The 15,945-nt window shown below is 47.1% G+C and overlaps 1 protein-coding gene and 1 long non-coding RNA gene across 12 annotated transcripts in view; one reads left to right on the top strand and one right to left on the bottom strand.

The window, feature by feature from the left end:
• The window catches only part of PHACTR1 (phosphatase and actin regulator 1), a 515,267-nt gene extending 506,759 nt beyond the window's left edge, over positions 1–8,508 (top strand). For 6 of the 11 annotated variants that reach the window (XR_005722669.1, XR_005722671.1, XR_005722673.1 and 3 more), the window contains 2 exons: positions 3,630–4,650; positions 5,483–8,508. Coding sequence is in view for 5 of the 11 variants with exons in the window: in XM_040249267.1 (XP_040105201.1) it covers positions 3,630–3,770; positions 4,574–4,650; positions 5,483–5,498 (234 nt within the window). In the remaining 6 variants the exon portion in view is untranslated. The remainder of the gene's footprint in view (positions 1–3,629; positions 4,651–5,482) is intronic. The other 5 variants (XM_040249267.1, XM_040249269.1, XM_040249270.1 and 2 more) reach the window with 1 other exon arrangement.
• Positions 150–3,643, bottom strand: LOC120869922. The gene is made up of 4 exons (XR_005722674.1): positions 3,558–3,643; positions 2,497–2,688; positions 1,439–1,613; positions 150–1,231 (listed from the first exon to the last, which is right to left on the bottom strand). It is a non-coding gene; the product is annotated as an uncharacterized LOC120869922 (long non-coding RNA).
• Positions 8,509–15,945: the final 7,437 nt, after the last annotated feature.

The raw sequence follows: 15,945 nt of genomic DNA on the forward strand, positions 1-15,945 counted from the left end.
AGCTCTTTATTTGAGGCTATTCTTGGGGGATGTTGAGAAATTTAACAATTGATGGTACAGAAAATACTTTATTCTGTCTGACTAGAGTGTTTTTAATCACTCTCCTACAGTGACCATCTTGAGAGAAAGATACTCAAAGCACATCAAAATTAATTTTTAAAGTTTTTATTAATGGTTTTTCTCCATGGACATATTATGCAAAGGAAGAAATTCAGAGATTCTGAAATACCATACCAGTTACGAAGGCGATGATTTGTTTCTCAGTGCTTTCTCACCCTTAGAGCACCCCAGACATCTGGTGACAAGCCAAAGGCCATCCCAGTTAACAGGAGTAAGATAAGCAAGGGTCTGAGAGCCACAGCGAGAGCTCGGGCCCTCTCTTCACCCAGGGGCCCTCTCCCCAGTCCAGGTCTGGGTCTTACGTCCTTAAGATCACCTCGCCTTTGGATGCAGGGCACCCCGTTTCCTGAGACTGAGCAGCGAAGGGGACCAGGGACCAGGGGAGATGCACTAGATTGTTCTAAGTGGGTCCTGGAAATGATGAGGGTATCCAAAGGAGACTGGTAATGACCCCACGTTTCTGATACAAACGTTTAATCAGATTTTTATAATGTTCACGGGAGTTGACTGCTGGTACCCACCCCCAATTCTCCTAAACTTGAGGATTTCTTGCTAAAAGCTAGTAATACAGAAAGATTTGGACATGAAGTTAATTCTCTTTAAAAAAAAAAAAAAGTATATGATCTTGCAGGGGAAAACTTGACTAACTGCATAATTTGGCAGGAAGGGGTGAGAGAAGAGGGTTTCCTCCCACACCCATCTCCCCTGGGAGAGTGAGGGGGTGGGGTCCCCACATACCCATAGTTCTTGCAAGTCTTCAAGATAAATGCCTCTTCCTCCTCTCAGTTACCTCTCTCTTCTGCCAGAAAAAGTGCCTTGTAATTTCAGCATCTGCTATCCCCTGGGACGGGCTCGGGGAATTAGAGATAATGAGCTTGAGGGAAGGGATAGGCTGCTTTTTATAAGGGAGAGACTAAAAGTACCTTTCACATCTGGCTCTGTGAACAGAGGTGTGGGGCCTGGCAGCTGGTAGGGAATCTGTACCACTTCCTGGCCCTGGACACGTTCTGCTCCTCAGGAGCCTTTATCACAGCAAGACCAGATGCCAGAGGGCAGGGGGCACGTAACTTCCCTCAGCCCCAGGATAGCCTCCATATCCTCCTGTCAAGACCTGAGAGAAAGAAGACACAGTAGCGGATGCTGATTGCCACAGACCAGGCATTCTCTTCTGCCAAACTGAGACGGACCTAAAAAATCATACGCTTCCTCTGTTAGTAGATGCCTGTTTCCCACTTCCAAAAAACTGCTGGCTAGCTTGATGGATGGGTGAGAAGAAGGGAGGGAGGCTGGCTGGAGGGAAGGCAGGGAAGAACTTTACCTGGGTCAGGTCGTATTAGTAGTGGAATCTGGGTCTTGACGTGTACCCTTTTGTTGAGTGCTTGCAAGTGACACTTTTGCTGCCAACCTCTGCAGCCCATCATTCCCAGAAAACCAGCTCTGGCTGCAGAGACTGTTTCCTTAGCATCCAGGCAGGTAACCTGGGTTCACTTTACCTGGAAGATGAGAGCCAGTCTTGAGCCAAAGGCGCCTCTCCTCAGCCCACATGGCTAGGCTTGTGAGCCCTTGCTCATGACGGACTCCCGGTGGTGGTTAGTCAGACTCTCCCAGCAGGAAAACCCAGGGCCCTCCTCGCTCACTCCCTGGCAGCACCTGGGCCCACTTCCTCATCCCCATCAGATTCAGGCATGAAAAAGAGTCCCTTACCTTCAGAGCCAATCTCTAGATTTCTGTTCACTCCAGACTCTACCATAGACAGGCTATGAGCAAAATCCAGACCATAATTTCCAGAAATTTAAATTAGAAATTCCATGCTTGCATGGCACACTGAACAAACAGAACTGTTTGCCACCCCAGGGTAAACCTTACCAGTCAGAAACACAAACCAGGCTGTGAGTAGGAGTCTTTTTAATGCAGACAGACATTTATCATGATAGTGAAGTACTCAACTGGCTCAGATGGTAAAGAATCCACCTGCCAATGCAGGACACCCAGTTCGATCTCTAGGTCGGGAAGATCCCCTGGAGGAGGGCATGGCTACCCACTCTAGTACTCTGCCTGGAGAATCCCATGGTCAGAGGAGCCTGGCAGGCTACAGTCCATGGGGTTGCAAAGAGTCAGACACAACTGAGCGTATTGTGGTAAATGTTTCTTTGTATTATAATGACACTACGAAGCTCCCTGCACTCATTTCTGAGTCAGGACAGACCCCCATTTTTGCTGACAGCAAACCCTGACCATCGAGCCTGGGAAACCTCTGGTTTCCTGCAAGAGGCCACCGCTGACACCAAAATGCCTGGGAAACCCAGGAGAGACTGGAGCCACTCGGAGGGGGAGCTGCACAGGGTCTAGACAGGGGACCAGTCACACCCAACATACCTGTGATCCCCAGGTCTCTCCTCCCTTGGCTGAGGGGTAGCAGCAGGCTGCTTGGGTCCCATCTGGAGCCTGGCAGTCGGTGTCACCATTCTGTTCAGTGCCGGCCAGGCAGTCATCTAATAATGTTCTTCGATTGTAGGCCAGTTGGTAGCAAGCTGGAACATTCTGGCACCAGCCTAAGGTGTATGGCAGCTGCATAAGATAGAGAGTCAGAACAGCGAGAAGTGGTTTGGATTTGCTTGCCTGTTTGTTTTATAGGCCTTTGTGCTAAGATTCTATTTGACTGCATCTTCTATTAATAGAATTAAACACAGTCTAGGGCTTAGAGAAAAACTGCTTTTAAATAACTTTGGTTGAACATGAATTGACAGCATCCTAAAGAGAGAGCAACTATGTTGCTCCAGAAGGAATAAACCTAGTGACAGGAAGAGATAATAGGAACGTCAGCCTCGAGCTGTGAAAGTACAAAGGGAGGATGCTAGCAGGTGACACGAGAGATGGCGAAGTGACTCAGTTGCTTCATTCCTTCACCACAGACTTCTCTAGAGAACCCGTCCCAAGTCTTCCTCGGCATCAACGCAGCCTCGCTCTGCCTTTGTGGGCGCACCTTTCATCTGAGCTAGTGAGGGGCAGGGTCTCCATGACCCCAAAAAACAACACACTCCTAATTCCTGCGCACCCCAGAGTTTGCATGTACTTTTGTGTATCTGAAACGCAAAGATTACAAACCCTTCTTGCAGAGAGCACTAAATTTGACACACAGAGGTCAGTTCATGAATCCAGAATAATACAAACCTGTTGGGTAAGGTTTCGGTTCGCCTGATGGGAAAGGCAGGTGCATGTGGGAAGACCCATCACACCCACACAGAAAGACACACTGCAGTGTTCAGCAGCCTGGCTGCTGGTCTGCGTAGTCCTGAAGGCGGCTCACAAGACCGTCAACTCCTTCAGCGTCTGGAGAAGCCCCGGGGCCAGGAATCAGGAGCCCTGGGTCCCCGGGGCCCTGCCCCCCCTCCGGGCGTGTGATGCGTCAGCTGCGCCTCTCCACCTCGGGTTCTCACCTGTACACTCACTGGTGGACCAAGTGATCTAAAACATGGCTGGTTGACCGCGTCCGTGTCTTTCTCCCGCAGCTCAGCCAGAGGCCCACAGTGGAGGAGCTTCGGGAACGGAAGATCCTTATCCGCTTCAGCGACTACGTGGAGGTGGCCGACGCTCAGGACTATGACCGCAGGGCTGACAAGCCCTGGACCCGCCTCACTGCTGCCGACAAAGTGAGAGGGGTGGGGAGGGCTGCCCGGGCCTCGTGGCCGGGTGCTGGGTCTCTAGCATGCTGCTGGGAGCCTGCACAGAGCCCTAGAGCAGAGCTGGGGTGCCCGGGTGGGCACTGAAGGCGGACGGCCTGGCGGGCAGGCTCCAGGGAAGGGCCACATTCCTTCCCTTAGTTTGATTGGGGAATCTGACCCACCAGCTCTGGAAGGACCCATCCTGAGGCGTCACTGTGCATTCTGAGCTTAAATCCACTGCAGCAAGACCAGGGGCTGACCTTTCAGTGTGCACCAGGGACCCCAGGATGTGGGCCAGGTGGACGGGCCCTCTCGCTGCCCAGATGAACAGCTCCGGGCAGAACCCCAAATCGAACTGTTTGCATCTTAGATTTGGTGGGGAGGGGATTCTTCATAGGTTCTAAAGGGGCTTCCCTGGTGGCTCAGATGGTTAAGAATCTGCCTGCAATGCAGGAGACCCGGGTTCGATCCCTGAGTCAGGAAGATCCCCTGGAGAAGGGACTGGTTACCCACTCCAGTATTCCTACCTGGAAAACTCAATGGACAGAGGAGGAGCCTGGTGGGCTACAGTCCACATGGGTGTAAAGAGTTGGACACAACCGAGTGACTAACACTTCCACTTTTTAAAGAGTATCTCAGGGTGACACTGTTTCTCCCAGTGGCAAGAATCTACTTTACGCCCCTGTCTGACTTTGTTGAAGAGGTTTCCTGATGTTTTCAGGAATAAAATAGAAGGTGAGCTGCTGTCTGTCTGCTTCCTCCGCACACTCACGGGCTTCTCTTTCTTCTAGGCTGCCATTCGGAAGGAGCTCAACGAATTTAAAAGCACTGAAATGGAAGTTCATGAATTGAGTAGACATTTAACAAGGTTAGTATCAAGAGGTTTCTTTTTTTTTTCTTCCCTGCTTCAAATTATATTTACCCCTGGACTGAACTGTCCTCGCTGCTTCTGGAGGACGAGTGCTGTGCAGTGGTGGGTGCGGTGAGAGAGGAAGACGAAAGATCCAAATGGAAGGATGCATAGGTTCCACTGTGGTTACTGAAAGCAGAGGAGTGTGTGTGAGGTCTGGGCTGAATGCAGCCTTCTCAGAGCCTGCAGACTAAAGATCTGCTGAGTGCTGGACCACGACGGAGTGGGTATTTATGAAAACATAAGCTGAGGCGGAAAGGTCATTGCTGATTACAGCAGAGACCAAACCGGGGCAGGGTACCAGATCCACATGGTACTTCTACGTGGGGGTCACGCCTGTGGTTCAGTGTCCTTTTCTCAGACAGTCCTGTGTGGTGCTTCTTGGCAAAACTGAATCAGACAGAGATTGGAGGGGCTGACACAAGGTCACAGGGCTGGTTAGTGACAGGCCATTAGCTCCCTCCTTCTGCCTGTTTCCTTGGTTGAACGTTGGGAGAAACAGTACCTGACTCGGGGACAGGAGCTTGGGGGTCCCTGCCTTGCTGCTGAATCCTTACCTGGGCTGTGGCCCCCCTGGGGAGCTCCAGACTAAACTTCTCCAAAACCAGGGGTGTGCTGGATGGGCCTCAAGTTCTCCAGGGGTCCTGTGGAGATTTATTTGCCTTTGGTTGGAGATTTAAGCCTCCCTGTGGCTGTCACAAACAAGGATGGAGGCTGGAGAGCTTGGCCTTATCAGGTCCAACACCATGGGCAGCCGCTGGGTCTTGACTAAGTTGTTTTGTATTCCTAGGTTTCACCGACCTTAACAGTCGAATTCCTCTTGAGTGCTACGCTGTCTTCAAAACATAAATTTATAAGAACCATAAGTGCTGGTATTTATTCACTTCCCCATTACGATGTAAATCTTATGAACTGCCTTTTTTAAAAAAGAAGAAGAAAAAGAAAAGGAAACACAGGATTCTCTTTGCAAAAACGCAATGGTTACAGCTCAGCTGCTGGCGCCGCCGCGGATAAGGGACTGTGCCCCATCCCAGACCAGGGGCACTGAAGACTTGCCTGCGCTCAGAGCGGCCCTGGGCCTCAGGCCGGCAGGTACTGCGTTCGCTGAGGCTCCCTCAAGCCTGTACCGCCAAAGTGTCTGTCACCTGAGTCCAGAGAATGCCAAGCCGGTGGATCTGTCCTGGGACGACTGTGCAGAAGCAGGCGGCCCAGGGGTGGCGCCCGATCAGAAGGAGGCTGCACCACCCACGTGGTGAACTACGGGGAGAGCCCTTCCCTAGGGCAGCCTGTGGTCGCCGGGCCGTCCTCAGAGTGCGTGTGCTCCAGGTGTGGAAGGCAGGCACGAGTGCCTGTCCTGTCCTCGGGCCGAGCCGGCTGCCCTCCAGGAATCTCTGGTGTTGCAGGGGAAGGCTGTCGTTAGACGAGCCCAGAGTCACAGGGGATCTTACGTCTGCCAGCAGCCTCTGCTGTCTCAGTGGCATGCTTGCGAGCATAAGGCCGCTGTGGAAGGCACCCAGGCTGGGGTGACCAACCGCCTGGCTGATGTTCATTCTCTCTGCGTGTACCCCGGGGCCGGGGACCGGGTGGCAGGGCCCTTAACAGCCTCCGAGTTGAGGACCAGGCCAGGAACCATTCCTGAAGGGCTGGCTTCCCCCAGCAGGTCCTCCACAACCACCCGAGCCCCTTCCAGGCTGGCCGCGCCCGGAGGCGTCCTTGCAGAAGCCCCAGGGTGGGGGCAGGCGCCGGCCCCGCCCACCGGGAGGTACCTGCTTCTCCAGGGAGCACCCCTTCTCTCCGTCTGGAGGCTGGTGAGGGTGACAGAGGTCGGATCTCTGTCCGTCCTCCTCACCTGTGATCACAGGAGAGCGGTGGGGACAGGGTGTGGCAGAGGTGGGGCCGCTCCAGATCCTGACCGCTCTCCGCAGGGGGCCGCCTGAGCTGCTTCAGGTCTCCTCCCCTCCGGGCTGGCCGCGAAGCTCCGCCTGGCCTCCTGCCATGATCTCGGTCGTTCCACCAGCTCTCCCGGTGATGGCTAGAGCCCTACCACACAGGCCCAGGCTTTAAGAAGATGCCAGCTTGGCCTTCCACAAAAAAAAAAAAAAGAGGTAACTAGTTCCCACCCCAAGCCGCGTGGGATCATATTACCCTGGGGCTGCCCCGCCATCACCACGGGTGAGGGTGGGCTCCTCTGCTGGCGCTCACGGCTCCCCGGGGTGGGGTCACCATGCACCTGGCAGGGTAGCTCGGGCAGTGTTCCAGGTGGTGCCCACCGGCTGGTGCCAAGCTGGCGCACGCTTTCCTCGCAGCACCTGGCGCCCAGCCCTGGGAAGACGTGTCACCCCCTTCCTCTCTTCTTTGAATGTTGAATCCGGATAATTAACCGCCGTGGGTGGAGGCGTTGTTCAGGGAAAATGTGGCCAGGATTTTAGCGTGGCTGTAAACAGTGTCTTCCCGAAAGACTTACTGACGTTTGAATGTGCAAATGGTGTGATGAAGGAAGCAGGGCTCTTCCGTGTAACTCCTCTGCATGGGCGCGTGTTCCCAGCCGAGGTGCCCACTTGGCCGGGGTCTGAGCCTGGGCTTCTAGTGTTGTGATGGTCAGCCTTCTCCTGGCCCAAGAGAGAGTCCTAAGGGACCTCATTCTACTGCCTGGAAGCCTATCACACAGGCCAGGGGCTTCTCTGCTGGCTTGGGTTCCAGGCCTTTCAGATTCTTGGGAACATGATGCCTCAGTCGAGTTCCCTGAAGCCCGCCTGCCAGGGGTCGTGGGTTCCCACCCAAAGTGCCCCATTGTTGCAGCCACTTTGCAGGTGGAAGAAACTGAACGCAGTTTCTGCTTCTCCTGCAGAGTAGCTTTTTCCGGAAGTAACTCCCTGCAAATTGAAGGTGCCCCTCCCGTGTCACTGCCCCAAACTGGGCTCTCCTGAGCCCATTGGAAGTGGCTCAGCAACCTCTGTAGGTCGTAGGATGGACCCTCTGCTGTCTTTCCTTTCTTGAAATCTTGAGGTATTTACAGAAATCTATCCAAATTTCCTTTTTGCCACATTGTTAAAACAACTGAAAAAAGTGTGTTTCTTTCCAAAATGACAGTTTGATATGGGGGGGGGGCTGTGGGAAAAAGGTAGGCTAGCTGGTTTACAGTGCGCCTCTTTTTATGAAAAAGCTACAGTTTGAGCTTGTCATTTGCATTAGCACAAGAACAACCTGAGATTTCTCAAATCAAAATGTTTCCCTCTGATCTATCAAACACTGCCCGAGGTCCCCACCCTATCCAGGACTGAGGAGACTGCCCTGGGCCTACCTGCTCCTTGGAAATCGCTGACCTATTCCTCCCCAAAGGCCCTCAAAGCTCTGTAAAACTTTAGCCTTTATGTCAGATTAGAAAAACCAAACGATGTGGCGGTGGATGTGATGAAAACCTCCGAGCTTATTTTTCTCCTGCCTATGAACGTGTATTTATACTTGCCGAATGAAAACCGTGATGTGTGCTTCGGTGAATGAAATTTCAGGCTCCCCTGTGCACAGTCAGTGGGCGAAGGTCCCCTTAAACGACTTTTTCCTCCCATTTGTCTGTCGATCCCCCAAATGGTTGCTTTTCTCTGGTTGCTTCCCGGGTGTCTGTCCATAGTTTGTCTTTGCACCGGAGCGCGCTCCCGTGTTCTGCTTTAACCGACGACGGCTGTATGAGGAAGACAATGTAAATAGAATACAAATTAAACTGGAGCTCAATGGCCTAGGTTTTGTACAGACAGAAACTGCATGGTATTTAAATTATTGTTTGTCTCTGATGATGTATGCAGTTTCTTTAAAAACCAAAAAAAAAAAGTCTTAAAAAAAACATTTCCTTGACTCCTGTGTGTTTTTACTGACAACCAGCAGGAACCACCGAAAATTCTTAGATTGGTTGGGGGAAGTGGTAGGTCAGCTCATCAGCAAAAGAACAAGAGTTATGAAAACAGAACCACCTCATGTAACTGGTACTGCTGGGGAACGGAAAGACTGCTGCACATACATAAGTGAACTTTCTAGGTAAGTTCTAGGATACAAAAGGTTTTTTTTCTTCTTCTAAACATCTTTTAAAGAATATCTAAATGTATTTCCAGTTTTCTGTCCTTTAGTAATCTGGGAATGATATAAATTACTGTCCCCAAGCAAAAGCCCCAGATGACTTTGCTCTTGGGCGTACATACATCTGTCTCCTTTCTTGAGCAACCTGAGTGTTTATCCTGTAAAAAAGCCAAGACCTTTTATCGCTTAACCTTTTGGTCCCAGTGTGTCTTTCTGGAGGTTTTAGGGGAAGCACAAAGTGCTGCAGGGCGTTGGTGGCTGCATTTCAGGTGGTGACACTACTGAAGATGCCCGTGGTCTGCTAACAAAGGAAGGTGGTTTGGGGAAGAAGACCAGCACGGTGCCGCCCCCTGTGCCACTGCCAGGGATCACCGGGGTGTCCTCTGCTAGTGCAGATGCTGATGCTGCTGGTCCAGGCATCGCGCTGCTGAGCAGCAAGGGCTTAGGAGATCTATCCAGAGGGAGCCTCCATCCTCAGGGGACCAGGCGCACTGCTCGTTTCTTTGCTGAGCAGCAGTGGCGAAGCCCTGCCAGAGGTCAGCGGGATCGTGGCAGGGGTCTGGACAAGCCCTCACCTGTGTGGGAAGAGGAACTCCAAGGCTCCAGCAGACAGCGGTGCCGAGTGGTCTTCAGAAAGCACTGCAGGCCGAGTTCTGTGTCATTCTGCGGTCTTCCTCACTCCAGAATTCTCTGACCTTAACAAGTCCGAACTTGGTGGTAGTTACCTAGGGGAGCTAAAGGACTAGAGTAAGAAAAGCTCCAACAGGCTTTGTCCTGTAGGACAGAAGGAGAAGGGCCATCATCATAAGAGAAAGCCCTTTACGCAGTAAAGAAGGTCGTGGCTACACATTCTCAGTAGGTGGAGGGCCTGCTGTGTCCACCCTCTGGCCATCATAGGACAGAAATTATTGCCCCACCATTACCTCTAGTTGGACAGTTTTGGCTGAGTCACTTAATTCCTCTGGGCCGCGGTATCCTCATCTGAAAAGTGGGGACACTGAACTCTAGGGGTCCTGTAGTGCCCTTAAGGACATCAGCTGTCTAAGATTTGGGTTACCTGAAGTTTTAAAATGCTTGCTCCTTCGGGACCAGTGAGCTCTGTGTAAGTGCTGCTGGGAAAGGCTCTTGGGGAACAGCTTGGATGCCACACCTGCTATGCCTCCCTGCCTGGAGCTGGGCTCCTGGGGGGCTGCTTGGCACTGGGACCTGCGCGCTCAGGTGTCTTTGTGGGGGCTCATCCTAAAGCTGCTCTCAACCATATTACACCATCCCACCTCCCCCTTCCTCTGGGCCAAGGACCCTGAGGGGCCTTGGAGCTTTGAGCTGTGATGCTTAAGATACAGTTTGTGGTCCCCCACAGTACCCCAAATTCAAGGACACCTCAGTGATGCAGGTACTTACCCCTGATATCCAAGGACAAGTTTGACACCCGGAATGCTCCCTGGCTGGCTCCCCAGGCCTCAGTGCTGTCCCAGCCTCAGATGACTCCATATCTACAGTTAAAACCCAGATCCCCCCTGAGCTCCTGACCCAGGTGTCACAAAGCAGCAGTATGAGTCAAACTGCTGCCCTGGGTGGAAACCCTGGCTCTTCCAGCCCCTACCAGCTGAGCAACTTCGGACAAGTTACTTAATCTCACTGTGCCTCAACTTTCTCATCTCTAAAATGGGAATGATGGCACCTGTTTTATAAGCCTGATAGGATTAAATAAAATGTGTTAAGTGCTCAGCACAGGGTCTGACATGAGAGTTAGGCCTTACTAAACTTTAGCTCTTGAAAACTTGGCCAAATGGTGGAGTAGGTCCCTGACCACCTCCCACAGGCACACCAAAAATTACAGCTCTTTACAGAGCAACTATTGATGAGAAAGGCTGGCATCTAGAGGAAAAGATTTTCTACAACTAAAAATATAAAGAAAGAAGCACAAGATGGTTAGGAGGGACAGAGTCTGGTTTAGTCAAGACCCATACATACCCCAGAGGGTCTTCCCAGGTGGTTCAGTGGCAAAGAATCCACCTGCCAAGCGGGAAACGTGGGTTCAATCCCTGGGTTGGGAAGAACCCCTGGAGAAGGAAATAGCAACCCACACCAGTATTGTTACTTGGGAAACCCCAAGGATAGAGTAGCCTGAGGGGCTCCAAAAAAGGTCATTGATTCTGCTATAGAAAGTAAAAATGAAACTCACAGTGCTGGAGAAGACTTTCCAGACGTGTCAGGTATAACTGTCAAATGCAATAACCCACAAAACGTCACTGAAATGACAGAATTTGGGGCCGGCCAAAATAAAATCACTGGCCACAGCCATTAGTTTCTGCAAAAATCCCCCCAGTCAGTAATAAGCTAACATTTGTATGATAGAAGGAAGGGGGCGGGGTGGGCAGAGAACACATTTGAAGACATAATAACTAAAAACTTCTCTAACCTGGAAAGGAAACAGGCCTCTTACCTTCAAAAAGCACAAAGAGTTCCAAACAGGACCAAATCAAAGAGGATTATATCAAGATATGTTGTAATTAAAACAGCAAAAATTGAAGAGAAAGATAATATTAAAAGGAGGGAAATAAAACAGGTTACGTACAAGGGAATTCCCATGAGGCTATCGGCTGAATTTTCAGCAGAAACTCTGCATGCCAGAAGATAGTGGCATAATATTTTTTAAGTGATGAAAGGGGAAAAAAATCTATTACCCAAGAATACTCTACCCAGCAAGGCTTTTATTCACATCTGATGGAGAGATCAAAAGTTACACAGAAAAGCAAAAGGTAAGAGTTCAGCACCACCGTACCAACCTTACAAGAAATATTAAAGGACTTCTCTAAGCGAAAAAGAAAAAGCCACACCTAAAAACATGAAAATTAAGAAAGGAAAAACTCATTGGTAAAGGCAGTTACTTACAGTAAAGGTAGTGAATCAATCACATATAAAACTAGTAGGAAGATTAAAAGACAGAAGTATAGTAAAATCATCTATAAGTAATCATTTGCAATAAGTAGTTAAGGGGACACAAAAGTTGTAAAATATGATGCCAAAAACCAGCAAATGTGGGAGAGGAAGTAAAAATGCTGGGTTGTTAAAATGTATTTGAAATTAAGAGATCAGCAACTTAATTACATATATATATATATATATTGCTATATATAAACCACATGGTAACTAACCAATGAACCAAATGAACCAAAACTCTATAACAGATACACACACGAGAAAGGAATCTAAACACAACCCTAAAGATAATCATCAAATCACAAGGCAAAAGAAGGAACAAAAAAAAGAACTACAAAAATGCCTCAAAATGATTAAAAGAATGCCAGTAAGTACAATATATACCTACCCAAAGTTAGTAGAAGGAAAGAAATCATACAAATCAGAGCAGAAAGAAAGAAAAACAATAGCAAAAACCAATGAACTAAAAGCTTATTCTTTGAGAAGATAAAACTGATAAATCTTTAGACAGACTCATCAAGAAAAAGAGAGGATACAAATCAATAAAATTAAACAACTGACACCACAGAAATACAAAGGATCATAAGAGAATACTACAAAAACTACATGCCAAATAAAATGGACAACCTGGAAGAAATGGACAAATTCTTAGACTGAACTAAGAAGAAATAGAAAATATAAATAGACCAATCACAAGTAATGAAATTGAAACTGCAATTAAAAGTCTTCCAACAAACAAATGTCCAGGACCAGATGGCTTCACAGGATTCTATCAAACATTTAGAGAAGAGCTAACACCTAACCTTCTGAAACACTTCCAAAAAACTGCAGAGGAAAACATTCCCAAGCTCATTTTACAAGGCCACGATCACTAATACCAACACCAGGCAAAGATATCACACCAAATTATAGAACAATATCACTGATGAACACAGACAAGAATGTGCTCAACAAAACACTAGCAAACAGGATCCAGCAACATATTAAAGTGATCATATAACATGATCAAGTGGGATTTATCCCAAGGAGGCAAGGATTCTTCAATATATGCAAATCAATCAATGTGATACACCATATTATCAAGTTAAAGAATAAAAACCATGTGATCATCTCAATAGATGCAGGAAAAGCTATTGACACAATTCAATAACCATTTATGATTTTTAAAAAACTTCAGATTTTTTTTTCAGAAAGTGAGCATAGATGGAACCTAGCTCAACATAACAAAGGCCATGAATGACAAACCCACAGCATACATCATTCTCAATGGTGAAAAACTGAAAGCATTTCCTCTAAGGTCAGGAATAAGACAAGGATGTCTTCTCTTGCCACTGTTACTCAACATAGTTTTGGAAGTTCTAGCCACAGCAGTCAGAGAAGAAAAAGAAAAGGAATACAAATTGGAAAAGAAGAAGTAAAACTGTCACTGTCTGCAGATGACATACTATGCATAGAAAATCCTAAAGATGCCACCAGAAAACGACTAGCGGTAATCGATGAATTCGGTAAAGTTGCAGGATACAAAATTAATGCACAGAAATCTCATGCATTTCTATACACTAACAATGAAAAATGAGAAAGAGAAATGAAGGAAACAATCCCATTTACCACTGCAACAAAAAGAATAAAATACCTTGGAATAAAACTACCTAAGGAAGCAAAAGACCTGTAGTCTCAGAAAACTATAAAACACTGATAAATAAAAGATGACACAAATAGATGGAGAAATATACTGTGTTCTTGGATTGGAAAAATCAATACTGGGAAAATGAATATACTACCCGAAGTAACCTACAGATTTAATGCTGCTGCTGCTGCTAAGTCGCTTCAGTCGTGTCCAACTCTGTGCAACCCTACAAATGGCAGCCCACCAGGCTCCCCTGTCCCTGGGATTCTCCAGGCAAGAACACTGGAGTGGGTTGCCATTTCCTTCTCCAATGCATGAAAGTGAAAAGTGAAAGTGAAGTCACTCAGTCATGTCCGACTCTTAGCAACCCCATGGACTGTAGCCCACCAGGCTCCTCCACCCATGGGATTTTCCAGGCAAGCGTACTGGAGTGGGTTGCCATTGCCTTCTCCAATGCATGAAAGTGAAAAGTGAAAGTGAAGTCGCTCAGTCATGTCCAACTCTTAGCGACCCCATGGACTGCAGTCCACCAGGCTCCTCCGTCCATGGGATTTTCCAGGCAAGAGTACTGGAGTGGGGTATCATTGCCTTCTCCACAGATTCAATGCAATCCCTATCAAATTACAAGTGACATTCTTCACAGAATTAGAACAAAAATGTTTACAATTTGCACAGAAACACAAAAGACCCCAAATAGCTACAGTAATCTGGAGTAATCAGGCACCCCCAACTTCAAACTATACTACAAAGGTACAGTAATCCCTTTGTAATTACTAGTAATTACTAGTAATCAGCAGTCCCACTTCTGGGCATATACCCTGAGAAAACCATAATTCAGAAGCACACACGGACCCCAATACTCACTGCTGCACTGTTTACAGTAGCCAGGACACAGAAACAACCTAAGTGTCCAACCACAGAGGAATGGATCAAGAAGATGGGGCTCAGATACATGGTAGAATATTAGCCACTAAGAGAAAGGAAACAGGGTCATTTGTAGAGATGTGGATGGAGCCAGAGTCTGTCATACAGAGTGAGTTAAGTCAAAGAGAATAACATATATTGTACATTAATGTATATATGTGGAACCCAGTAAAACTGTACAGATGAACCTATTTCCAAGGCAGGAATGCTGACGTAGACATAGAGAACAATGTGTACAGGAGGGGAAAAGGAGGGTGGGAGGAACTGGGAGATTAGGATTGACATATACACACTACCAAGCGTCAGATAGTGGATGCTTCTATAAAGCAGAGGACGTTCAGCTCGGTGCTCTGTGATGACCTGCATGGGTGGGATGGAGTGAGGGGTGGGAGGGAGGTCCAAGAGGGTGGGGATGTATGTGTACATATAGTGATTCACTTCATTGTACAGCAGAAACTAAAACATTGTAAAGCAATTACATTCCAATAAAAATTTTTTAGAAGAAAATAAGGAAACACTGAGCTTAAATGACACATTAAAACAGGTAAGACTTTATAGATGCCATCCAAAGGCAGAAGGATCCACATTCTTTTCAAATGCACGTGGACCATTTTCCAGGACAGATGACATGCTTGGCCACAAAATAAGTTTCGATAAATTTAAGAAAAATGAAATTCATATCAAACATTTTTTTCTGACCATAATGTTATGAAATAAGAAATCAACTACAAGAAAAAATGCAAAAACCCCACAAATATGTGGAGTCTAAAATAATATGCTACTAAACAGTGGATCACTGAAAAAACTCAAATAAAATTACTGAGACAAATCAAACCATAGCAATCCAGAATCTATGGGATACAGCAAAAGCAATTATAAGAAGGAAGTTTATAGTGATAGAGACCTACCTCAAGAAACAAAAATCTCAAACAACCTAGCCTTACACACAAAGGAACTAGAAAAGAACAATCAAAACTGAAAGCTAGCAGAAGGGGAAAAAAATCAAAGATCAGAGCAGAAATAGAGAGACTACAACAGACAAGACCAATGAAACTAACAGCTGGTTCTCTGAAAAGATAAAATGGCTAAACCTTTAGCCAAACTTATACAATCGGAAATGAAAAAGAAGTTACAACCTATATGACAAAAATGCAAATGCTCATAAGAGATTACTACAAACAACTACATAACAATAAAACAGTCTGGAAGAAATGGACAAATTCCCAGAAATATACACTCTAATAATGAGCAAGAAATAGAAAATATGAACAGAACAATTATTAGAAGTGAAATTGAGTAATAAACTCCCAGTAAACAAAAGTCCAGGACCAGATAACTCTACAAATATCTTGAGAAAAATTAACACCTATCCTTCTCAAATTTTCCAAAATATTGCAGAGGAAAGAATGCTTCTGAACTTTCTATGAGGCCAGCATCATCCCAATATGAAAGCCAGAAATACCACACACAAAAAAGGAAAGTACAGGCCAATATCACGGATGAACACAGATGCAAAAAAATCCTCAACAAAATATTAGCAAACTGAATCAATAACACATTAAAAGGATCATACATCATGATCAAGTGGGATTTGCAAGAATCCCAAGAATGCAGGAATGGTTCAAGATCCTAAAATCAATTAGAAAACTGAATAAAAATCACATCATCACCTCAATAGATGATCCTATAAT

The sequence above is a fragment of the Oryx dammah genome, unplaced genomic scaffold (genome assembly GCF_014754425.2).
Source record: "Oryx dammah isolate SB20612 unplaced genomic scaffold, SCBI_Odam_1.1 HiC_scaffold_11, whole genome shotgun sequence".
Classification (NCBI taxonomy): domain Eukaryota; kingdom Metazoa; phylum Chordata; class Mammalia; order Artiodactyla; family Bovidae; genus Oryx; species Oryx dammah.